The 27,259-nt window shown below is 43.0% G+C and overlaps 1 protein-coding gene across 2 annotated transcripts in view; it reads left to right on the forward strand.

Annotated features, from left to right (window-relative positions):
* pard3ba (par-3 family cell polarity regulator beta a) overlaps positions 1 to 27,259 on the forward strand; it is a 189,487-nt gene that overhangs the window by 140,554 nt on the left and 21,674 nt on the right. For both annotated transcript variants that reach the window (XM_063467318.1, XM_063467319.1), the window contains one exon: positions 10,395 to 10,506. In XM_063467318.1, coding sequence (XP_063323388.1) covers positions 10,395 to 10,506 — 112 coding nt within the window. The remainder of the gene's footprint in view (positions 1 to 10,394; positions 10,507 to 27,259) is intronic.

Below are 27,259 nucleotides of genomic sequence, written 5' to 3' on the forward strand. Positions count from 1 at the left end.
ATGTCAGAGCCCCTCATTGTTAGTCTAACAAAGGGCCCATGCTTTCAGAAATGCACTGCTTATCAATGTTGTCATTCGTTCCATATTATATATTATTACTGCTGCAGTTTTGAGAACCGTAACTTTCAGCTGCTTTTTGTATTTGAGAGAGGAAAAAAAGGAGAAACTCTAAAGAGGATTCTAATGCAAATTTATCATTTCCCGTATGAAATAATACAGGCCATATTTAAAAACTTCCCTCAACTTAAACTCTCTGACAGAAAATTACGATTGACTTGCAAATCAAAAACTAAGCCCCAGACACCCAATCTCATCCAGGGAAGAAAAAAAAAGAGAGAAAGAGAAAGGGATTGGACATGGAAGGGGAGACAGATGGGAAATGGGAAGAAGGGACAGACGGAGGGAGAGAGAGACGAGAAAAAGCAGGGAAAGAGGGGAGAAAACGACGGAGCCAAAGTGGAGTGAAAAACACGCTGGGCAGAGTAAATTCGAGAGAGAAGAAGTGACAGAGGAGAGGATGCAGACAAAAGAGGAGGAGGGATAATTAGCCACAGTCTAGCAGCCTGACAGATCTGTTAGACCACTTTAGCTCTTATCCACTAGTGGTGGGTACTTCATTACCAGCCTGTTTTCTCCCTCTACTCTCTTTCTCCCTCAGTTTCTCTCACACTCTCGGTGTGTCACATATCCATTCTCGCTCCTCTGTTTTGCTCCTAATGTATATTAGACTTTAGCATTAACATGATGGATGAGAGGAGTCTTCTTTGGCTTGTTAACTCTGTGTGAGAGGGTGTCTGTAGAGACAAAAGGATACAAATAAACGTCTAATAATGTAGTTAGAGGACAGTCATACTGCACATGTTCATAATAATTCAATTAATTCATCTCCATCCTACAAGGTGAACCCCTCATTCATTTTTTCGCCTTAATTTCCATGTTATTTATTGTATTAGTGATCAGTAATAAAGAGACAATGTTGGCAAGCTGTCGTATGTCATTGTACTATTAGGGAGTCAGAATATCAAAATAAAGAATGAACTTAATAACAAGTACGGGATGAGGACTACTGGAAGTCTGGCTGCTACTCGTCTGCCCGCTGTCATAGTGCTTCATTTTTTCTCATTTATGTGACAGATAGTGACCAACAATGGCCGTTCCAGGCAATAAGGAGGATGGGAGCGGGAATGACATGCGACACAGGTCGATGGCCATCATTAATTTACCCTATGAAATGTAAATCATCTGCAGATACATTCACTCTTTGCTCCTGTTTGAGTAACTGCAGTGCTGCATGTCAAAGTTGAAGCTACAGTATATTTAAAGCCGTCTATGATACTTGGTGTGTGATGACACCCTCATCACGTTGACATCAGTGCATGATTAGAACTGCGATAAAAACTTTTAGCGTAAAATGCCCGCTTGCACTTCAATGTGTGTCACAGGGGTTATCTGATTAATTTTTTAAAGTCGCTCCTTTATGGGGGAAAAAGTGCTCGGTTTGTTTGTTTTACACACAGGACCAATAAGGAGTGTTTCCTTATTTTAACCCAGACATCACACAGAACATACAGTAAAAACAACAGACTGACTTCTCAAAAATCACAAAATACCAGCTTTGTTTTACAAAGCCCTGCTAGAGAAGCTATTACAGGCTCAAATGTTTATATAATGCAACTTTATGGTTACGTCTCTACTGTCATGATGACCGTCTGTCATCCGAGAGTGCAAAGACGGCTCACTCTCCGGGCTTTTAAGAGAACAGTATTGTTCTTTTTAAAAGTACTTTAAGAAGTTCACAGTGCAGTAAAAAGCAAGTGCGAAGTGCAGGCTTTTGTTATTAGCTCTGTTGAAACCCATATCTTTTTAGTTATATGAATATAATAACTTTTATTTCATTGTTTAATACATTTTTTAAAATAACGTTTAGTGAAAAATATCCAGTGAAAACTTTTTGATCACCAGTTTATTTTGTTTTCCCCCCAAAAAACTTGCATATGTTCAAATTTTTTTATGTTATATGGTTTTTACTGATAAATCATTGAGTTGACCTTAAGATCATGGTTGATGTAAGCTAAATGTTACTGGATTGTTATCATGACCCCAGAGATCTACAAACTTTTATCATAATCCATTCAAAACTTTTTGAGCTACCATGTTTACAGACACGCGAACACATCATGATTAAACATGCAACTATTTTGCTGGTAATAACTGAAATGAGTAAAGAAAATCAACAGCCTATTTATGCAAGATAATTCATAATTTTATTGAGGGGGTTTTATTGGGGGGGGGGGGGGGGGCATAACCCCCCTGGAAATTACGCCCCTGCGCGAACCCCACCAAAAACATAACCTCCTTGGGGAAGGTTATCAATCGATTCTGAATTATGACAAAACCTAGTAGCTATAGAGAGATCTAGCTGTTTCTTTTCAGGTTATCACATACCTGCAGCAACAGACAGTAGAAAGATTCGCAAACGTTTCCAAAGCCGATGAAAGCAGCGGGACAGAGACGGGATCAATAAGGATCTAACAGCTAATAACAAATGTGTCCGTCACTTAAGATGTGTCATTCATAATCTACAGGTTAATAATTAAACCATACCTTGTTACTGAATTCCATGAAAGCGTGAATAGATGCCTCCCCCTTAACTCCTAATAGGATGTGGCAGCTTTAATTAGCAAAGCAACTATCAATACACAGCTGCCAGGGTGAGATTGTGTGTCACATCAAGTGTTTTGTGTCTCTTCCGTGAGTGTTGTGGTAATGTTGAATGAAACAGGGACGAGCTTTAAAGTAAACGTGACCCACGTCTGGATGAAATCGTGTTTGTTACTTACAGGAGAGAACAATTAACTTTCCCAACTGGGACTGTTGTGGAGGGCCGCACCAATAAGCTGAACTGCTACTGTTAGGGCCTCGTTTTAACATCTAGCCTTAAATGTTACAAACAATGCTACGAATCTCATCTCTGTAAAGGGCTTCAGTCACCTGTGTTGTCGTTTTCAGTATGAAATAAAGAGGTATTGTGTGTTTAAGCAGTTTTCCTTTTTGTGATCTAGAGTTGTGGTAATAGACGAGAGTATGTACTGTTTTTACAGTACATACAAAAAGGCGCACATGCACTTTCATAACTGCTTTTCTTTCTCATTTTTTTGGGTAAAGTCTGTACATCTGTTAAAACACATGTTGCTGGTCATGAGGTTGGAACCTCTGTGCCTTTTATTCACACACATAAACGCACACACACAGTCAGAAATAGACGCGCACACAGCCACCCACATGTAATATTTCTGTGAGAAAGCCCAGCGTAACCTAGCAACATTTCTGTGTGTGGTCCAGTGGGTTTTATCCACACAAAGTCACAGGTGTAAGCTCGTTTATTGCGTTTGTGTTTCTGTAAGTTGAAGCGCAAACAGGCCTGCTTCTGACTTCCCCAATTTTTTCTTTTTTAGACCTTCTGCTCCTACAAAGTAGTTCCTTTTTAAGTTGTTGCATGTGAGATTCTTATTAAAACCTCTCAGTTTTAATGATACTTAAAGAAATATGAAATCCTTAGGCTAATTTATGTAATTGATTTTGGAGCTTGGTGTATATATATAAATGCTTCGTAGTCATCTGAGACATGCCGGTGCCCCCTCCCCTCAACTTCCTGTCAAGGCCCCTCAGCGGTGGACTTCCAGCACTGTCTCCCTAATTCGCTGTCGGACATTTTCATTAGACCTCCGATGGCAGGTGTGTACGCTGATGAGCGTCGCATTCGATTAGAGCTGTGCTAGAGGCTGACCTGTGGAGAAAAAAGGTTGGCTATGCTTGTCAAATTTTATTAGCCAGGAGGCAGTCTTTGTAGCTGGAGCAAGAAAGATGAGATGAAAGAGGAGTGAGAAAGAACAGGAGGCCAAAGTGCAGAGATGTGAAGGCTCGTGAGGGGTTGTGTCGTAAATTGCGACACTGTGCTAAGAACGGGGAGACGAAGCTAAGTAAACGGCACGTTGCTGCCGTGGTTGGACCAGTGGCATGAGGATTACATGCCTCTAGGTTTACTTGACACTGTGGCAAACTGGAATGCTCAAATCACTCCAGACAAGCATGAGTAATTGTTGAAATATTTTAGGAAAAGTGCTACACGCGCTGTTGGATTTAGAAATGTTACGTCTTTTTTTTTTTTTTTTTTCTTAGCAATGCCATGAATAGCACTGGTTTCTTTGCATACTCTGAATTATTTTTTTTTTATTCTGCTACAGGCGGAAGCAGCGTTAAAGAGGTGCAAAGCAGACTTTATATAATGAGACTGCTCATTAAGACAAATGCTGAAATTTACCTTTTCTGTACAGCAGAAAACAGAAGCAGAAAAATGCAACTTGTTGTGTTCTGCCGAGGATTTTAGCCGCCCAACAGCATCTGCCTGAAGTAGACTTCTAGTTGAAAACAACACGTCATTGGTGTGCACTCCATATTAAGACCTTTTAAAGTGTCTTTTTTATTTGTGATCTATCTAAGCTGTTAAAATGTTTCTTGTTTGCATTCATGCAACTTCCCGTTGCTGTTCTCTGTGGTCAGTTACATAGAGTGAGCAGCCTGTTTTACTGGAGGCTAGTTTGAGATTGTCAGTTAATCAATTTATTGTTATCATTACCACGCGCTTGTCTAACAACAGAAAACAGATGCATGGTGAGTAATGTGTTTGTTGAGCAGGATGCTGGGGGTCATCGAATTAATTTGGACTTCCGAAAACCTTTTTTTTTTTGGCAGGGGGGCATTGTTGGCTTTTGACATGTATGCATAGGCTGAGCTGTGATCAGTGTAACCAAAAGCATCTTCTTCTCCACCTTATTTAATTTTATTTGTATATTTATAAGGTCAAGATATTAAAAAAACAATAACCGGTGCTGAATTACTGGATTTTTGAAGAGCCTTCGCTCTAGACTAGACTGCCACGGCCTTTGACCTCCGCTGTCTCCATGCCTGTCCAAATAGAGGTGTCGTGGGTAAAGAATAAGATCATGGAAGCAAATTAGCTTTCTCCCAAGTGTGTCTGTGTTCCCCCTTAGGTGAGGACTTAACTCACTGGTGTGGGGCTGGGACTAAAGCAGGGTCATTTGAGCTGGTTAGGCGAACCGACTAAGATGCCTCCTGGATGCCTCATAGGTGAGATGTTTTTTGGCAGAACCAGCCCAGAGGAGACCCTGAGGCTGACCTGAAAATGCTAGCAAGATTACATCTGTATCAGAGCTATCTTCACAGAAGAGAGAGCTTTTTACTGGTGCTCAGACATCCTGGACAGTTGAAGGTGGATGGATGTAGAGATTGATTGTTAGCATCTTTCTTAGCATATCAGCTTCATTATGGGTTAAAAAAAATAAAACTACAAAAACCAGTCTGAGTTACTCTTGTATGTATTAGTACTCAGTTTCAGGTTTCAGTAAGAATCAGTGTAACTGATAGAAAATGAATGCGTTCCATTGGTTGTGGTTCTTTAGGGCAACAGTAAAAGGAGGAAAAAACTCTTTGTTTTTCCGTTGCTTTTAGTTTGGAGCGCCAACGAGTTTCTGTCTGAGTCTGTTTCCAATATTTCACCAGGAAGCCAAACATTGACCATGCACTTTGAAGTGTGCTTACCTCCAGCATGCAAGCAGCAAAGAAAACCCTGCCCGTCTGAGCTCTTTTCCCCCAGTGCGTTGTGTTAAAATCAGCTGGCCCCTGCAAGAAGAAGTCGCCAAACCAGCCGGCGGCAGTGCACACTTCCTAATTAGTCTGCCCTCACACTGGCTAACACCACAGGATAGTTGCTTTCCTCACACATTTTCTCCCGCTTGCTTTCCTATCACCAGTGCTTCTGTTCTCTTGGCCTAGTCCCCCTGTTCGTGCTTTTACTCCTTTTCCAAGTTGCCATCTCAGTCTTTATGTTGCTGTTTACTTCTGCTCTCATTCTGTCGTCTGACGCAGCTTTCATTTCCTGCTACTGTGTCTCATCTTCTCCCTCTCTACTCTCCATCTCCGTCCTCCTCCAGTTTTCCTTCTCACAGCACTGTTAGATCAGTCTGTGTAGTCAGGTACTGTGAAGTATGCATGGAATAAAGTATTTGAACGAGACGTAACTTAAATGATGTCAATTTTCTGTACTTGAGTTGATATGGCAAAATAACACTTTAGACTGCAACGAAGCAATAAATCCATAAAGTCTTTACATGTCGGTCACTTAGACTGAACATTAATGTACAAATGGCAGAAAATCACTGCAAAGCTCTGGTTCCTCACATAATGAAAACCCGTGTCTTTGTTTTAAACCAGTCATTCACCTGGTTTTATTTTTCACTGCACAATACTCGCTAATTAAAGAAACATGAGAACACAACAATAGTCTCAACCACTCAATACAACACTCTGTGTGTATTTCTCAGACAAGAGAAACCCATTTGATCCTTATTTGCACTCAGAACGTTCTGCAGAATCCCATCCATCCAACTAACCAACTTACTTCTGCCACTTTTCTGGGTGTGGGTCATAGGACCAGCAGTTTAAACAAGAATGCCCACACCTCCTTTCTCTTCCGCCACCTCCCCCACTTTTTCTAGAGACCATCAAGGTGTTCACATAATCTCTCCAGTGTATCCTGGCTCTGGTGCGGGGTCTCCAAGCAGTTGAAGCTCACCTTGGAGGCAATCAGGAGGCATTGTGATCAGGTGCCCAAACCACCACAACTGGCTTCTTATAATGTGTAGGAGTAGCAGGTCTACTGGGCCCCTTCCAAATGACAGAGCTTTCAGCCAGAAGACTCCTGTGAAGTAGATGATCATTAGCTTTTGTTACGTTACCTAGATTGAGGCCCCAAACTGGAGCCAGATCTGGGAAGAGTGCCTGGTTGCCAGGGGTAAAGTGGGCCTAGCCTGAACAAGCCACATGGACCACGACTTATGTGGATCAAGCCGCAGCCCTCGGTGGACCCATCCCCGGTTTCCAAAATTGGTTCTGCAAATGTACCTATGTAAATTTAAAGTCAACCTTAAAGTTGGCCACCATTCTTCATTTTTTGTCTGCTTATGATTTTTTGCACTGCTGCTAAGGTTCCTCGTGGATCGCTCCATGGAAGTCCCGGTTTAAACAGAGACCCTATGATTTAAATTTCAAAGAGAATGAAGGCACTGTAAGCCGAATGTTCTCTCTGGTCTTTTAGGATGTTACAGTAGAACTCCCCAGTGACAGTCTGACACTTTGAATGTCAGAAAAATGATATTCATGCTTGTTGTGCTCACAGCAGCTGTGAAATCATAAACGTGCGTGTGGTCAGATCAGGACTTCCAGGATGGGATCCAAATGTAGCAGGAGCACTGGGTGTGGAGCAGCACTTCACAAGGACTCAAGCTTAAAGGGCCAAATTTAATTTGGGAATGTTTCTTCAGTTTCCTTTCTTTCTTTCTTTGTAAGAAAAAAGGTAGTCGAAGTCATTTGAGTAATGCTAGGCAACAGTACATGATGGTGCTGTGGGCGAGGCTGAGTGACTTTTCAAATAACCACAGTTGTAGTGTTGCTTCTCTAATTAAGCCATAAATAATAGAAAAGTTCATAAAAGGTTTTCCCAGATTACTTCAAATCTGAGGAATGCCAGCCCTGTTTTCTCAACTGGAGGGTAACTCATTTCAGTGCCTTGATGTCATTAACAGTCCTGTGTCACATTAGAGAAAAACTGTGCTCACTAAGGCTTAGAACAACTGAGCTGAATGGCTCTGGCCTCGGGCCGCAGACTGCAGCAGTTATTAGCTGCTGATGACAACGGGGTAGCCTACCTGTCCGTCTCTCTTAACACACGTATATAGGACAGGACAAGCAAATGTGCGCGCGTGTACAGCCACTCATTAATCCCTCTGAACCTCTTCTTTCACTGTTTGGAAAGTAGCCTGCTCAAATTGTCAGCCCATCAAACCGCTACTTCGCAAACCTCCAGCCTCTCCTGCACCCCCCCACACACCCATCCACCCTCATCTAATGTTTTATCCAGAATCAGCGTCTGTCTTCAGCCATTAATATGATAATATTTGGCGTTGTCAGTGATGGAGGCCGCGGCATAATGAGATAATTACAGTGTTGTTTCATTTGGAGAGCGACACGCACGCTCAATCAAAATGGCAGGCCTAATTACGGGCCCAGGGATTGGCTAATGGGATCGCTAGAAGAGGGGTGGCATGAAAAGGGAAAAAAAAAGTCTTAACTTGGCCGTGTGCATTTATTCTCCACGGGTCTGTTTGTTTGTGTGTTTGCGTGATGGGCGGCAGAGGGTAAGACTACTAAAAAGCTAGCAGTAAGTGAATAAAAAGAAAAATGCAAGAGATGAAGTGTGAATATCTTAATAGCAAGGTTGTCTGTGGGACACTTGGGGGGAAACTGAGATTAGTATTGATTAACTGTGCATTGAAACCAGCCATTAAACCAATCTGAAGAAGCAACAATTAGTGCGGTACTGGGAGTAATGCCGCCTCAGATATCCATCTTCATAAAACGGAAGCATCTGCGCTGGCGTTTCATAACAGCACGGAAACTTTCGGAAAGTTCTTTTCCTCATGGCAGCAAGTTAGGATCGAGTTTTGCGCCCAAAGTGTTGACAGGGACTCGTTGGCAGACGACGCACGCGCACAGAACAACGACAACAACAGCGTGCATACCAACATACTGACACGGGAGTGTGTGTGTGTGTGTGTGGGGGGGGGGGTGTCTGTTTAGGCATCTTTGTGGGGACCAAACATTGGAATGTTACTATACTTGTGAGGACCAACGGTCACTTATGAGGACACAAGTGCCGGTCGTCACGAGTTTGAAGGCATTTTTGAGACTTAAAATGTGGTTTTAGTGTCAGTGTTACAGTTAGGTTATGGTTAATTTTATGTTGAGGGTTAGGATTAGGTATCATTTTTGATGGTTAGGGTTAGGGTAAGCGGCTAGGGAAAGCATTATGTCAATTAGATGTCCTCACTGAGATATCAAAACGAGAATGTGTGTGTGAGAGAGAGACTTAGCTTTCTCTCCCCCTTAAGTTGAAGACAAGATGTATACCCAGGCACAATCACATTGTCACTGTGTGTCCCGCATACCAAATTATGAGGATCAATCACCTGTTTGTACATTACAGATATTTGGTGTATACACACACACACACACACACACAGTCTCAGCCTGATTTTCTAATTAAAGGCAGGGTCACAAGAGAGACTTAAACACGTAAGCTATGTACTTCACTAATGAACCTCTGCCTCTCGCGCGCACTCTCTCTCTCTCCTTTGCTCCGGTTTGGTCTAATGGTCTGCCTGGAGGTCAGACCATTAGAATGTACGGCATTACGCACGTGTGATAAAGGGTGCGTGGGAGTTTTGTCGGACAAAAAGGTTGGCCTCGCGAGGCTGCTGAGGGCGTTCGAGTTTTACAGATGTGTGTGTGTGGGGGGGGGGGGGCTGGTTTTGAAGGAAAGTTGCTCTTCCTATTCTGTTTTTCCCTCCCGAGTTTGAACACCTTCTCAAGGCGTGTATCTCCCGAGGACATAGAAATGGCAAACGAACTGCATATCAGTGTCAATATTAGATACCCGTTCCCGCTGCAGCCAGTAAACACAGATAAACGACAGCACTGTGTCGCACTTTGGTAGCACATCCCGAAGGATTGTGCTCGCTCAGGCGCAAACCGTCTGTTGCCTTTGGTGTGCGCGCGCGTCCTCACGCTTGTTTGTGTGCGCCCGACTCTGTAGTGCCAGGTGTGTGAGGCTTATCTGGCATTAAGGTCCAGTGAGCATGATGATGTTTCTCTTTAAGTTTTGTCCCCATTCTGTCTCGTTCATATCTCCTTGCTGGCAGTCGCTTGCACTTTTGTGGCGCCTATGTATTCTTCTTTTTTGTTTTTTGCCTTTTGGTGACCTCTAGGTCGGGTTCGGCCTCACCTTTTGGGTGGTCGATTTGTCTGTATCTGAATCCGGGATGGCACCTCGTTGCTCTTTGTGACATCAGAGTGAAAAGACAAAAACCGTGAAATGTTTCAGCTCCGTTTCTCTCCGCTGCGGTTTTCTCTGTCAGCTGAAGAAAGTTCAATAGAGGCACTGATGTCTTCTCAGAGGCACTACTTTGTGGATATTATCTGTCTTGCCCGTCAGTCTTCCTGTGCAGTCAGGGCTTGTCATCGTGAAGCCAAAGAACATCGGCGGCTTTAACAAAAGATTAAGCTGAATATGTTCCACCTGCCTTCTTGCTTCACTTCTGAATTCCCACCTGTGTTGGATGCTCGGCTCTTCATCCTGCCAAAGAAATAAAAAAAACTATTTTTTTTTGTCTTATTTTGTTTAGTTTTTTTTGTTGCTTCTCTCCAAAATAGTGTGTGTTTGCCATTACTTACCCTTCCTGTTGTGCTCGTCTCTGCAGTGATCAGCGTCTCCATGGAATGCGCAGGGAGTACATGCAAGCCCGAGCCGCCCCGGGTTACGAGGAGCTGGACGCCGCACGGCGCCGAATCCTGGAGTATGATCCAAACCGGGTGAGTGTGCGTGCTTTTTTTGGGGGTGTTGTAGTTGTTTTAAACTGGACACCAGTTTAAAAGATGGTGAAATGAAGAGTGTATGTCTGTGTGTGCTTGTTTCCAAAGCACTCCAGCACTCCTGAGAGACCGCTGTGTTTTCCCGTGTGTCGTTCTCAGGCTGGTCTCAGCTTCTTGTTAACATTTGAGGGGGCTGTGTGCCGTCGAGGAGCTGCCCGCTTTCCTCTTCATTTGGTATATGGAGAGATCTATTAGACTGGTGACATTTCCATCCCACCTTTCTTTTAGCTCCGCTTTATCTCTTTCTTTTGTTTCCTATTGCTTTTCCTTCTCTCCACCCCTCACCCCCCTTTTCTTTTCTACAAAGGCCTGAAATCCCTGATTGTTGCCTCTCCCAACCAGACTGCACTGCTAAATGTCCCTGAACCTGTATTGATCCGGCCTGAGGAATCATTTCATTTACCTCTGTACACTCCCAAACTCGGCATACTCGCCATGGAAATCAATAGCCATTTATCAAGCATTTTAAAAAGGGATTTTTTTAATAGCGAGCCCAAAGATGCAGAAAATCGCACTTTGATCCAAATCAGAATCGCCGAATCTCGCCACGGCATTTCCACTGAGCGAGATTTGGCTTTCATTAGGTAACGCGAGGAGAGAAGCAGAGGCATCTGGGAAATATGGATTTACTGACAGCATTGCCGCAACAAAATCGCCTGATACAACCGGCCTCCCGCCGTGTTCACGTCCTCACTTATTGTAGTCTGTGTCTATTGAGCAATGAAGCCCCGTGAACCAGTCTTCATTAGGCACTCTCAGACACACGCCACAGTAGCTGTCTCTGAGGCCCGAGGGGCTTTGTCACTCATTACGCATCCCTATGCAGCATGTGTTTCTGCCTCGGATCACCGTGACTCAGTCGGTACCCAAACTCTGATGCAATTAAAGCGCAGCAAGCATGAGGTGCAACCTCTGATCAGTTTGTTATTTTTTTACCCAAAAAGAAGACAGCGGTGTCCACAGCAGAAACCAGCAGTGGCTTTCTCCCCTGAGGAGACTGATAATGAAACACTGCACTTACCAGCACACACCCTCACACACACACACGTAGTGCGAATAGACACAGGAAAACATCAAGGAAATTCTAGTGGGAACATAAAAAGAGGGGAAAAAAGATATTGGCAGGATATTTTGATTCATAACATGATGATATATAACTACATTCACAGACATCGATTAAGCTTTTATGGAGTATATTGCTTGAGTGCTTAGTTCTTATATTTCTTTCTTTCAAGTTCAGATCTATCAGAAACCCCTTCCCTCGCACTCAGACACAAGTGTACACCTGCCCTCAGACGTACGGCTGTTTGCACAGATTTCCTGCACTCTGCTTTAACCTCTCCTCCTTTGCACTGAAGTTGCTTCTGTTTGCTCATGAAACTTCTGCTCTCTGATTTTCCTCTTTTTCTTTTTGTGGCACACAGGTTATGTTTGATGGCTGAGTGGTTAGAGCGCATGTCAAACAGGTACCTCTCCCAGAGGAGCGGGTTTCTGCTTTAGTCACTGCTCTTCCCCTGCATCGCTCGTCCAATCTGTAATATAATTCAGTATCCAGTAAAGGTGAAAAACTTAACATAATACTCTTTGGTTTAATAATTAACCAAATTTCAGTACAATCACAGAGATGGTGTGTTTGGCCAATGGAAAGGTTCTGTTAGAGATGTAAGATTATCCAAAGTAGACTAAATTATCGAGTAAAGACATTAATGTATTCCCATTCGTTTATGGGACTTGATTAAATCTACTCCAGAGAACACCTCAGTAATCACTTTATAGGAGAAAATACCTTAGTTTCATTTTGTACAAATCTCTTTTATTTTAAATCTAAATCTAAATTCACTGTTTTGAGAAAACAATAAAAAAATTATCCTCCACTTTAAAATACCAGCATGAGACAAGTGTAAGACATAATTAAGCACTGTTGTGTTTGTGTTGTTCACTTTTGGGGGCTGAAAAAAGTGGATCAGCAGTGCTTATGTCATGTGATCATCGGGATATATGAAGTGGGAATCACCAGACATCTCACAATACGATGTCAGCTATTACATTTGCACTCAGCACCGTCCGGTTCTATAGTAATATTACTAAAGCCAGCTGAGTCGAGTTCTCTCGAGTTGTGCTCATCGACAAAGTCTGTATTTATAAATTTGACTGCAATTATTTTCAAACTTTGGACAACGTCTCTGAGAGTGATGGCAGTCATTCCAAGTCAGATTGCAACTGTTTGCAGAAAGGTTGCAACCTGTGCAATCACCTTGTGATCAAAAGTGTGCAACACCCTGAAAGTCTGGGCAGCCATTCAGTCACCATGAGTTGCGATTGTTCACAGAACATGAAAAAAATTACAATCACTGTCCAGCCACCAATTTAGTTTTATTTTTTTGTTTATTTCAGTAGCTGTAGGGAGCTCGCTGTCCTATCATTAGTTGTGTGACTGAGCCGTTAGCTTGCTCTGAATTAGGCGTAAGCTGTGTCAAGCTAACCGTGTCCAGCGTTGGGTAGTTTTTTGGTTGAGATGATTTAATCTAAGTTTGCACAGTTCCCGGAATAATAACTAAATAATTAATAATAAAATATCAATATTTGGTGTCCCTGTGTCGATACATTATCGCCATGCATAATATTGCAGTTCCATGCTATCTCAAAACCCCCACCCCTCCCCCTACAGGATATTGCTGCACATTCACCTTCTTACCTTACTTTCTCTCTCGATGGTATGGGACGAGCATAAATACAGACCGCTTGAGCGTGGCACTCACTCGCTTACAACGGCCTTGTTTTATCAGCCTTTTAGTTGCCACCACTTCTACCACGCCACGCTGCTCTTTTATACTCGGCCCTTTTCTGCAGCCTTGAATGGTTAAAAAGGCTTTCCGAGCTCTCCGCACAAGGCCAGGAGCACACATCTCCTTCTGTCAGCTTTGTGTGTGTTTGAAAGAGAAGATAAGTGTGTCTGTGTGAGTGTGTCTGGGTACCACACTAACCTAAACGGACATAAACAAAAGCAGGAATAAAAGACTATGGTTACAATATCTATTCGTGTCTTTGTTTATTTGATTTTTTTCCCAGCGTGCACGGTTTAGAGGTGGAGTTCATCGTGCGGGTCTGTGTCACTGGCTTTGTGTGTATATGTGAGCACGCCCATGCGGTTAAATCTGGTCTTCAAAAAGGGCTTCGTGTCGCTTTCTCATTTCTTTCCTCTAACCCTGCTTCCTCTGTGTTCCTGTCTGTCTATCTGTCTCTAATTTGACCCGTCCTCCATGTTCCCTGTCTGTGGATAGGTCACACTTGTAATTATGCCAATCACACTGTCCCCACTCTCTCTGTTTTCTCCGTATGCTAATGATAGGCTCCCTTTAATGTCTTGATGGCCAATTAAGCCACAAAAGTACACGAGAAGTTTCTTTTTTTAGACGTCTTTGTTCTGTAAGATCAGTCAGCTGTTGCAGAGACTTCTCTTGACATGGTTGTTTATTATAGTTCGATAAGCTGATATATTATTGCCTTTAACTCGCCGCGCTGCACATGGGCTTATAAATTTGTTGACTCCGCTTGTTGCTACGACACCACTGATGACATCATAATCTAATGATCTAATATTCAAGTGGATTTTGGCGTAAAGCTCTGATTGTGTTGTGTGACATTCAGTTTTGTGATGTGCTGAGACTTGAGCTTTCTAGCACGAGACTGTGAAAGTCCTACTTCAGCTTGTGTAACAACTCAGTTTAAGCAGCCTAATGTTGGATCGGATCCTCGGGTGTGTTTGGGTTGGTTTCAACACTCTTTTTGTCCCACTGATTGGATCTTTTTTTTCCAACTCGATTGTTTTAGGCTGGATGTAAATGACATGGTTGATGCACTTGTATTTTGGTCATTTTACTTTGATTATCCTCTAATTTCCTTTCTTGTTTCCTTCTTGTTTGCTCTCGTTTGTTCTTGCTCGACATTGTAATACATTGTTGAGGACTGTCACCTCACAGCATTTGGTTTCAGTATCATTCAGTTTTAGGGGTTTTATTGGTTTTACAGATGATTCCAATTTAAAATATGTTATACATTTCGCTAATAAACAAGCAACACAGCAACAAGCACGTCTGAATAATTAAAAATTTATGGAAGAAGAAGAACATTATTAAATTAGTTAAAAATGAATGCTAGATAACTGGTATGATAAGAGGGTATAAAAACAGAGCGCTCACTGCGTAGCAGTTTGAGCAGCTCGTTGCCTACATTATAAATGTAACCGCACAGTTGGCTACATCAAAATGAGAAACTCATTTTAAGAAATTCATTGTTATAAAAGTAGAACAGTGAAAGGGCATCGGTCAGCTCTAGATTTGCTCAGATTAGTTCTCCACACTCTGGACTCTCTGATTAGCTCAGCTATGGTTGTCCGTCTGTTCCACACAGCCAGCAACACGCCCGGTTTTCGTCATATCTAAATGTGCGCAGATCCTCTGCACACACTCCATAATTCACACCATGATGGATCAACCTTTTTTGACAAAAATCATGAAACATGAGATGATGGGGGTTTATTTAAAAACATTTTACAGGAAACTTTTAAAATGCCAGATGATAAAATATGAGACTCTTGGCGGTTCCAGTGTTTAAGTGTATGGAAAAGTGGTTTGTAGTCTAAAGCACTTTGAGTGTTTGAGTATAAATGCCAGTCCATGTCTAGTTCCCTCTTTTTTTCCTCACTCGTTCTCCCTTTTGGCCTATTTGTTTGCCCCCTAGTGGTTCTTTTTGGATGTCCTACAAAGTCTACAGCTGGTGCACTGACCAAGACCGCTTATTCACCTCACAGGATTGAATGTTTGAGCACACAGAGTGTCTTTTTTTCTCTCTGTCAGGTTTATTATAATGGAAATGTACATTATAGTGTATGTGACCATCCCAAAATGAATGGTAACGCAGCGTGCCAGAATCCTGTTTGCCCAGTCTAACAAAGACACACGGGCACACATACTGGAGGTGCACACACCCATACACATACGCAGGAACTCGTGCATCTTATCTTCAACTCATTACCCCGTGAATCATAAACAACAGCGGCAGCACATGTGACACCTTAATGAACACAGAAGTCCCCGAAAACCACACTCGCGACTACACACTCGGAGTCATTATGAAACACACACAGAAAAACGCTCGCACAAGTCCAGATACGACTTGTCATCCATTGCGCAGCTGCTTTTTTCTTCTTTTTTTTTTTGTACTTCTCTCTAATGTTGTGTGCACGGACATCCATCACCTTGATGATATTTTAATGTCACATCCTCAGGCTGTCTCAATCTCTCCCCCTCTCTCACTTTTCCCTCTCCCTCCCACACGTCGGCCATCACTTCATAAATAAACCCCCACATCATTAAGTAAACACGCACCAGCCTGTCACGGTGATAGATAGCGTACACACACACACTTGCGCGCGCACACACTCGTTCGTAGACGTGTGCGCACACGCATTCAGGCGCTGGTGATCTGCGAGGGCCTCTTCATGCCCACAGGCAAAAGCCCCCAGTGGTTTTTGTGCCCATAGTCCTAATGATCTTCACCAGTGAGATGATCTAAAAGCTTACTTTTAGGGGGGGAAAAAAGCACCTCGTTCTAAGAAATAAAATCAATGGCAGTTGTCAAAGTGTTGCGTTAACAGACTTGCAACTGTATCTGCAGGTCCTGTATCTGTGGGCTGATGTGTAGTTTATTTACTGGAGGCTCCCACTGTGCCTCACTGACTGTCCATCACAGCTTTCACCTGACAAGCGCGTGCTCTTACCGCACACCCTGTGCTATGAACAACTCTGGCCCGCTCTCTCACTCAGGGAGAGTGCAGGTGTAATGGATGTGCCGGCAGGCTCGTCCCGCTGTTCGCCTGCTGCTGGAGACGCTGTGATGAAGGCCTGCAGAAACCTGCTTCTAAACACACAAGGGGGAGGGAGGCCCGAGGGAGCAAATGAATGAGGGAGAGGATGTGAGAGGAGGAGGAGGAAGAGGAGAGTGGCAGCAGGGAAGTGACGGAGCAAGAGAGAACTTTTTTATTTTTATGAGAAACAGGACAAAAAGGAACTAAAACTAAGAACATGACAAAGCTGCAGAGCAGAGTCAGAGAGGCTTAAAGAAGCTCCTTAGGGGGAAAATGGGAAGGATGAAAAATAGGACATCTAATAGGAGGAGCTGGATTGGCACGACGAGGAGACAGATGGGATAGAGGAACTGACAGACACATGGAGGCATTGACATAAAAGACTAAAGAATTTGAGCTAAAGAGGAGAATGAAGAAACGATGGTTTGACGGTGTAAAATGTAGCCTGCACGGTCTTAGTTGTTAGAGATTTAAACAAGCATCCGCCCTACTGTAGTGTCCTTGAGCTTTATCTTTACTCTATCTCTAAATTTTCCATTAGGGATGCATTAATGCTCGGAAGTTCCTCTAAATTCATATTTCAGTGCGTTTTCCTGCCACAGCACACGGATTTGTTTTGGAAATGATTTTTCGTGTTCTCCTTCTGAGAGGAAAATCACTGCGTAAAGGGAAGAAATTTTAAAAAAAGTGAAGGAGAGCATATACATTTTGGCTTATGGCCAATCAAAACATTTCATTTGGAATAAAGCGGTAAACACGGTCGTTCTGTCAGGCTGATGGTGACGCTGGCTTCCAGCCGACCAACAGCCCAGAAAAAAAAACACAGAAAATTAATTTAGATTAAAAAAAACTCGTGTGAGCATTTTCTTACCAACTCCTTATTCAAAATGATCCTTAGTTTAAAAAACAAAACAAAGAAAAGGCTCTTGAATGGAGAAGTGAACCAGGAACAGTCAGTTTGGAGTTTTAATAGGGATCGTCCTGGAATTCCGACCACAGTTTTCTATGAGATCTATGAGAGCAACAAACCATTAACGTTGCACATATACAGCAAGGGATAATGTAGCTTACTATAATTAGTGAACATAGATCGACTGACATCAGTTAAGCATCAGCTGAAAGTATCACTTTTAACCTTTAAACGGTTTTTTTATATCTGGTTGTTGCCAACCTTTCCAGGCTTGCAGTTTAACTGCTATAGCCCTTGTGTTAAGAAAAAAAACTAATTTCCTGATGTCTAAGCTCATCGGGGGGTCAAATCAGGCTTTTTTTGGCCGCCAGGCTTGTAAATCACTGGTTAAAGTCCTGTCTTCTATACCGCTGCTGACAAATTGTTGTATTTCCTTGGCTTGTAACCTAAAGTATAATGTGTCTTTGCCCCCCTGCTGTCTCAGCTGTCAGTCGAACACGCACAACAGCCCGCCCACTCAGAGGTCCAGAGGCTTTTCTTCCTCTCAGTAATAATAATACACACACATATATATATAAAAACCTCATTTTCACATCCCTTTTTTAAAGCTGGACTTTAATAGAAGACTAGGAATGAAGTCTCCTTGCTCAGCAGAACAAGGGAGCGGTTGTGTAATGCACAAGGCAGTGTGGTTGTCAAAGCTTTGTTTTCATCCCATGCGTGCAGTCTCTCTGCCTCTCCTTCTTGCTCGGCTCTGTACTGGTCAGTTAATTAGAAACTTTTCAGGTAAAATGTTAAAAATGTCGGTTTGTAAAGAAAAGAGACGGTGAACGAGGCTGAGATGCTAGTTTGTGCATGTTGGAGAAGGTGAGCGAGTGAGAGCGCGAGCAGCTGGTCCGGGGGTGTTTCTCGGAAGGAGGCTGCACTAATGTTAGACTAATGTTAGTGTTAATCAGGTTAGCATATGCCCAATGCATGTGTGTGTGCGCGCATGTGTGTGAGTTTGTGCTGTTCCTGCACCTGCACTGTGAAAATGAGGAAACAGAGGAGAAGTCTGGACGCAATAAAAAATGATGTGGTCCCTCCCAGGTTTAAAATTAGGTAAATAAATTCAACCTGAATGACCAACAACACATGACATATTACAACTCATCGGTATTTATTCAGCAAAAGCTAAGCTAACAGCTTGTAGAACTACTGTTACCAGTAATAACATGGATTCATCATGTTCTGTGTGAATTCAGCAGTATCTCCCATCATATTGAGGAATTGTGGCCCCACCCCATCTGGGCATTTGTTTAAATACAGATTTTTTTTATGCTTTCAATCAAGCTGAGCTCTGGGCTTTGGGATTCGTTCCTTTTTTCAACCATTCTGTTGCAGATTTGCTTCAGTGTTTGGCTACAAAACAAGCCCAAATCATCACCCCTCCACCTCCGTGCTTGACAGTTTCTGTGAGGTGTTTATGCTGATATCACAGCCAGACATGTCCACTTTGGTCTCATCTGTTAAATGGACACTGCTCTAGAAAGCTTGTGGTCTGTTCAAATGCAGGCTTTCTCTTAGAAACACTTCCAGATAAGTGACACTTCTTACGTTTTAACATTTAACATGCTAGCTGGCACCTGGAGAGCCTGAAAAGTGTCTACTACACATCAGAACACTCCCTTACCCTGTCGGTGATGCCAAAGAAATTAATGATTCTTCAGAGTAAGCAGTACAGCATATTAGCTTAACACAAGAATCAGATTAGTACACAGTACTGGTGGATACTTGAAGGCAAAATCTCAGTGTGCAGTCAGATCGGTCCATCCCGAGCATAAACCTCCTAAACGTGTACACATTTAATCACAGTGCACTGCGCAATAATTAGTCAGGAAACAAATGCATAAACTGCACAGAAGCCAACATGCACATATGTATGAACACCCGCTCAGTCACATTTTATTATCGACTTTTAAGAGGTAACATGCCACAAACACATAAAACCCACACAGCTCACAATCAACCATGGAAAAGAAACAAGTCTAGACACGCATAAGCAGGCACACACACACACACACACACACACACACACACACACACTCACAATCATCATCAAAGGGCTGCAAACCTCAGCTTTGGCCAGACTGAAGCTGTTTTCAGAGTTCATTTCACTGCAGGAGGCTGCAGCCAAATCCAGGCTGGCAGCGAACACACAAAACTTTTTGAGGAGAATCCCATAATTCAGTAATTACAAGACATGCAGTCTCCTCATCCTGGTTTCCTTTCAACCCCCTCTGAGATCACTCTCGCACCCTTAAACGTAAAACACACTCTAGATTTTCTGCTATACACACACACGCCCGTCTTATCCTGTACAACAGTTGAGCCCTGCGCTGATTAAAGAGTGCCCGTTGGTCCCTAACTCTAACTGTGGACCAGGCTGCTATTCTGGCTCATAAAATTACACAGGCCCCACCACAAGTTAGTGTTTGGATCACGCAGCCCAGAATAACATCGAACAAGCTACTGTGCCCAGCTACTGGAAAACAGACCAAACAGGATGAAATGACAGAGGAGAAATGAGTCGGGAGGCGGGGCTTACAGGAGACTGTTCTTTGTTAATGCAGGGCTTGATGTGATAATTATAACGGGAAGGATGTGCTGCAGAGATTGCCCCTTCTTACAAGCCATTTAGTCCAGCTTTCAGCCTTGTCAGATCGTTTTATTCCTTTCCACTGAGGTGAGATAATTCACTGGTTTGCAATGCAAATGTAATTGCCGGTTGCACTTATACCATGAGCTCTTCCAGAACAAGGAATTATCGGGAAATTGTGATTCATGAATATTCTGCAAACAAGTAAAATTGAACTGTTTCCAGTTAAAAGTAATCTTTAACAGCCCCCAGAAGGCCACGGGGACATTAGGGGAGGACAGTACGTACTTGCAAAATGTTAGCATGTTAGCTTTTTGACAGAGTACATCAGCTTGAAAAAGGCTGTTGATTTTCTATTGTGATCACCTTGCAAAAGCAAAGGGGAAAAAAAGACTACTGTGGAGCAATTATCTCTCCATCCCATAGTCTGCATGTAAAAGATGAATGCTGCCAATGTTATATCACACTCTGGTTTGTGGACCACCACCTTAAAGCTTCAAGCAGGAAAAAATATGTCCAACAGCTAACACTAGCTAGATTGGTTAGCAAGGTGCATCAGTAGATATGGGTTCAATGCACAGACAGACAGGTAAATGGTAGCATACAAATGAAAAATAGGAATTTTCCTGTGAAATTACCTGCAGCAAATCATAGTTATTGCAATAAAAATGCCTCTTAAGGCACCAAGCCGAGCAAACACTTTGCAGCCTAGCCGTCACCTCTCTGTCCCTCAAAATATCCATGCCCGTGTTTGTATTAGGGCTTACCTTTAAGTCTTAATCCAAGTTAAATGAGTGGGTTATGTAATATCTCACACCCTGTATAATTATGAAAAAAAAAATTGGAAATCTTTGTGCTATTTTTCTTTGCTCTGGTTTATCCAAATTCCCATTAGGCCTCGCAGAATCGTCATGCTCATTCGGTGCTCTTTCTGAAATTTCACAGTGTCTGAGCAGGTCAGCGGGTGTTGTGTATTGTTTGACATCGTCTGCTTTCTTGGCCATTGCTTGATTGGTACACATACGAGCACTCCCTGTTCCAGCATCTCCGAAGCGCACCGACTCAGACTCGAGCACCGGCTGAACTCCTGTTCACACTCCTGGGAGACAAAGACAAGAGTTGAACAGCTCGTTCCAGCATTATGTTTCTACCTGCTGCTATTAAGAATTCTCACACACACGTATAACACCTTTCTCCCTCTTTTCTCCCTACAAAGTCACAATGAGTGATTCCATCCACGGACTCCTCCTCCTCTGTCCTTGTCTCTCCAGCTCATCCCTGAGGCTCCACGTTTCCCTCTCGCTTCTTTTTTTGTTTTAAGTCACTTCATTCCAATGCTGCACAGCAACCGGGTGATTTTTTTCTTTTCTTTTTTTCCCCTCCCTCTCTCCCGCTTCTCCATCTGGGCCAGCAAAGGCCTACAGGGACTTATTTGGTGTCTGTCTTTATCCCCACAGCTCGTCTGTGGCCTACGGGCAAACTGCAGAGTGTGATCTGTCTGCGAGCTGATAAAAATCTCCCGTTCTCCTCAGTGCTCGTGCCCACTCTCACTTCAAAGCGCTTCACCGCGCTATGTTTAGATTTAAGAAGATGGAGTTTCGACAGGGTCAGCTACGTGTTTGTGTTGTCTCCGCTGAGGTCACATTTCCGCCGTCGTTTTAAATCATGACACCATTCCTCTCAAAGGTGCCAATGTGCACAATGGGCATTTTTGTTGTAACACCTGCATTTTCAAGGTAATGTCAAGTTCTTACAGTTTTTTTTTCTTTTTATATTTCAAGCTTTTACCTCTAAAAAAGGAGGCATTAAATGCAGGCACTTGTTGTTCATAAAGTCATATTTTTATAGAGAAATCTAAAAGGATAAGCGTGATTTATTTCATCACTTAAGGCTCTGAGTGTCTTCCTAATTGACTTTTAAATCAAGTGGCTGGAACACTAAACAGGCCACTTCATCACCCCCCTTCCACCCAAAAATCTGGGGTTTTGTGCATTGTCTGTACTTCACAAAGAAAATTGCTGCCAGCAGTGAGCTGGGAGGCGAAAGGGACATCATGGGCCAAGAGGATGCAGTACTGGCAAACATCTGCAAGTACTGCACTCTGCAGAGGAAATTGCTTCTTTGCTAAATTTCCAGAGAGAGTTAGAGGGAGTTGGCTTCTAGGTAGCTTCTGCTAATGCTCCATCATACAAGGAGCAATGTTTTTTGGGGGAAAAAAACACTTTTCTGTGGATTTTTCCCATTCCCATTAATTGTTTTTGGAGCTAAAAAAAATCTGGAAAAGCCTGGACAAAGTATAAGTAAGAAAGATGCACCTAGGGATACATTGGGAAATCAGATTTTTGGGGGTCTTTTTTAAACTGACCCTTTCAAAGCACTGCAGTAATCCTCTTCTTTAAAGGTCCTGAAGTTGGCAGGGCTTGCATCAAAGCATCTGAAGGTCAAACAGATCAACCTCACGACATTTTCAGCAGGCCATTGGAGAGCATGAGTAGCTGGATGCAGTCATCAAAGACTCTGTCGCCGGTGGTGGTGTCAACCCCCACATCTACAAATCTGTGACCGGAAGGAGAAAACAACAGAGGACTGTTTAACGCGTGCTGTGGAGATGATGCCTTCTCAGAGCACAAACGCATGACTCAGCACAGCTGGACGGGGAACTGGCAGAGTGATGCTGCTGTTTTTGTTTTTTTTAAAGAAAAAAAAAAACCTGGTTTGAACTTTAAGGCTGTTTCTAGACTTGTGCACACTCTCTGGTTACATCACAGGGGGAAAAATCTGTTTCTTACATACATGAAGACATGCCTTTTGGAGGCTTCATAACCTGGAAAGAGGGGACACAAACCATCTGCACACACACACACACACACACTCACAGGGGTATTTGGATGTTATTTCAGTGAACAGTGGGAGGCTAACAGAACCGCAGAGGAACACAGGAACAGGGACACGGCACCACCCAGTAAATAAACAACACCCCATGGCCACTGCCATGGCCACACACACTAACACACATGGAACAGGTTTAGGATCCATGTTGATTGAAGATAGGTGCGACAGCAAAGCACACCAACATGTAAGTTCCCATTCTGATGTCAAAGGCTCCTTTCCAGAGGTTACTGGAACTTACTGATTTGGTTTATCATAACATCGTAATATATTGTTAATGCTACAGTCACACAAGGGGAAAGCAGTAGTTGAAGGCTGTGGCACAGCCACATTTGTTGTAATCTCATTGCCTTTGAGCTAGTTGCTTCAAAGACAGACTAGGTCCTCTTCAGAGTGACTTTTTTACATCAAGACAGCATTAAAACATCAATAAGTTAGTCTGCTATCAGCTTTAAATTGATTGGGGCTACGTTCGTAATGAATTGTTATGAATTTTCAAAAATCAGAAAGCTGTTACCGTCTGCATACGCAGAAATTCGCATTAACTACTAGCATTCAGAGTCCAATCAGGACCTCTTAGATTTGAAACAGAAATTCGGGGATAGTGCTGTACTCGCTACAGGACAGCAGTTCACCTGTAGAGTGACACCGTATAGGACTGTAACCCCAATACACCACCAAAGAAGTTGAATCCTGTGTTGCAAACAGACGTGTTGTAGATGAGTTGCATTGATCTGGGCAGGCTGACTCAGCGTGTTGGCAAACTCTGCATCTTTAAATTAGACTAGCAAGTATTTGCTAACTTGTGGTAGTTTCATAGTGATTGTTTGGAGACCAGTTGCAACCAGAAAGATTTTATACATGAGGACTAAAAATGTATAAATGAATAATACAGCAACAACCATTAGCCCACCATCATGACGGGTCTCCACTGCTGTTTTGCTGCTGTGCTGTGTGCCTGAGAGCAGCAAACAGCAGGTACTCTGACACCGAGCTGACATAAAAGTGTACATACATTATGGGACATAAATAAAGCAGCACTTAGGTATATTTTCAGTTCTTTTAGTTTGAGGAGTACCTGCTGAACTCTGCAGTCTCTACTGTGCCATCTCTCTTTCTCTTTATTTTAAATCTCTGTGAGTACGCTATGATAGAAGTATCATTATCAGGGGATGAACACGAGGCTCTCTGCAGACATCCTCATTGCCCTCCGAGGTCCGTGCAGACACTACATTACATTGCACCAACTATGCATTAGTCCTCCAGGTGGACTTGGAGGGGAGGGAAAAAAAAAAGTATAATAAGAACAGCTACTCACCTCTGATGTCTGCAGCTGTCTATATGTGCATCAGCAGGAGGGTAAAATCCCAGCCTCAGTCTCTTTATTACCCACAGAAAGGCTCAACAGTGTTAAAGAGAAAGATGCAAGCACCAATGTGTATGTGCGGTCAAACTGACTAGCAAAACATGGAAACAGCCACATCTGTGAACACCATCGCCCGGCCGTGTTTAAAATCTCATATTTGGAACCAATAATTCATCAAAAAATCCAGCTGCTTTGCACAGATGCTTTAACTTTAAAAGACAAGCCTACTTTGAATGCTGTGTCATCATTCTTGGCTGATGGCAGCTTAAACAAATCAAATCCTCTCTCACTCTCTCTGTGTGTTTGTCCACTTTTAGCCAGTAGCGTCACTGGTTTTCACAGAGATGTGCACAATGTTGTGTTGCGTATGCTTCCTCTCTCGCTTCTCTGTTGCATGTAAAACATTCAGTCTATTTGGAGTTCATGTAAACAGTTTGAAAGTTTAAACCGGAGAAAATGTATTTGGACAGATAAATTAGCTTTGCGTGCGGCTGCGGCAAAGCATACGAGTCACCAGCACCGCTCTGAACACTCTGTAGCTAATGAGACAAAATATCTGTTGGCCCCGTTTGTTTCATCCTTACATGGACCTCTAGCACACTCGTCTAGTCAGAGCCTGAACTCAACTGTAAGGAAATGTAAAGAGCCATTGGAAGGTCAGAAGCTGAGGCCTGCACAAACACTAACAATGATGACAATTACCAGCAGATTGGCCTATTACCAAACTAGACTGCATTCCAGTCTGAGTGTGTGTAACCTTTGGTCCCCGTGTGTGTGTATGTGTGTGTGTACCATCTGCTGCTAACGAGCTCTGTGTGAGCAGGGTCCAGGTGTGGGAGTGTTTAGTGTACACTGGGGGGCAAGTGAGCCTCCTGTTTGTGATCCGCACACACAGAGCCCTCCTAATTCGACATAATCTTGTGTGCCGACGGGCTCGATTCAGCTTAGCATGAAAGAGGTGCTTCGACCTTTTCGAGCATGAGCTGGTTATTAGCTGGTAACTATGCCAACAAACTGTCTCACAAGAACACTGCAAATCTAAGAATTTTGCCCGGAAAAAAACTTTCTTTTGGAAGAAGATGCTCAGCCCAGTGGCTTTGCAAAATAAAGGGAAAAAACACACGAGAATGAAAAATAGAAAAATCACTGCTTTGGACCTGACATAGTTATCAGTGGTTAATATGAGTATTAATACTCAAACTACTACTATTGTTCCTCTTATCTTGCCCTAGTCGAGCTATATGATCATGCAAGGACTTCCACAGCCAAATTTGAGGACCCTCGATGAGGATGCACATCACAGCTAAAGAAAGAAGCGGTAAAATGTTGCTGCAGATGTGGATCTCTATCTTTAAATAACTGCTAAATAAGACACTGGCTTTGGCGGAGGATGCTCTCGCAGATTAACGATGATACCTAGAGTATATCAAGCAATCCACTAATGCCGACGTTAGAAGCAACTTATCCCTAAGAACGTTAAAGCCAACGGAAAAGAAGTCATCTTAACTTTACCGTCACTCAACCCTAAATAGGATTAGAGCTTAAAAAAAGCGCACTACATTTAAAAAGCGTGGTTGAAATTTAAAGATTTGTTCACCTCAAGAAGTGCTTTTCAAAGCTTTCAGGTGAGAAAGCACCCACTCAAAGAGAACGTACAGTGTCAGATTTAGCTCTGTAGTCATTAACATTTTAAAGCCATGTTTGGATGAAACTTGTTTTTGCAGGTGTGTTGCGTGTTTGAATATATAAATATATATATATATATGGATGTGGTGGTTTGTTTATGTTTAAAACTCCAGCTGTCAGCAACTAGTGGCAGCAGTAGTTAGATACTCTTTGGCTCACAGGTTCCTGCTTTGTTTGGTGTTCTCTTCTGCATGTGCCTCATATTTACAGCTTCTTTCCCCTCTTCTGTTTTCTCTCGCTCTTATCTATTCTATCTCCTCCCACGGGGGAGTCAGCAAAATCTCATCACAGTGATTTTTAGGGAGGGTAGGGGGAGAGAGAGGATGGATATCGGGTGGGTTCCGCCTCATCGTGCCAGTCGGATGCGGGGCTCGCGGGGTGATGTTGCCAACAGGAGGTGGGCATGGGGTGCCAGGCACAGGCTCCATACTGAGGCACATGCTTAATTAGCATCCGAGATGGATGGAGGGAGGAAGAAAAGCATGGATGGATGGCAATACAGGAGGCTAATTATGCCGTTTGAAAAGAGACGGCGGAGTAAAGCGTCTTGGAAAAGGCGAATCTTAGCATCTCAGTCAGAGAATGAAAGCGCTGCTCAGGCATTGTGTCAAAGCACTTGGACTCTCATTTGAGGCTTATTGTATATATGAACATCACAAATTTCCAGCACAGCCAAAAGTGCTTCAAGAAATTCATTTCCTGAGCTCTGGCAATGCTTTCTGATGAATGCGACAGCTGCGCTGCTAGAGCTGAGTGGTGTGTGTTTTTCAATGCGTATCATCTGGCACTGTCAAGGCAAAGCTTTCTAATTTGGAAAAATGGAAAAGTGGCATTCTGCTCATTCACACTCGCGCACGTGCCAACCATTCTGTCATTGCGAGCATTTGTCAACTGGCGAACTGCGGCACGTGCGATGACTCGACACAATTATAGACTTTATATCCTCTGTTATGTTTAGGCTCATTTGCTTTCCCATGATGAGAGAGTTTAAAAAGCAGTCTCTGGATATTCTTATTGTAAGGTTTTAGCGCAAATTACACACAAATAAATGCAGATGAACACAGGAAGTGCAAGCAAGATTAAAAGGGGGGCAGATTATGCTCATTTGCCACCTTCATGTTTTTTTTCCTTGGTCTTCATTAGAGTAGCTTTGCATGATTCGTGGTTAAAGCTAATCTCCCTTCTTCTTCTTCTGAGCCTCATACTTCATCTACAGTCTGAAATAAGCTCACCTGGGTTATAACAGCTTTCCTCTGATTGGCTGGCCCTCAGAAGGTTTGAACTGCAGGTGGGTGAAGCTTCTGTGTGGGCAGTTACTTCTGATTTTTAATCTGAGCA

The sequence above is a fragment of the Pelmatolapia mariae genome, linkage group LG23 (assembly GCF_036321145.2).
Source record: "Pelmatolapia mariae isolate MD_Pm_ZW linkage group LG23, Pm_UMD_F_2, whole genome shotgun sequence".
Taxonomy (NCBI): Eukaryota; Metazoa; Chordata; class Actinopteri; order Cichliformes; family Cichlidae; genus Pelmatolapia; species Pelmatolapia mariae.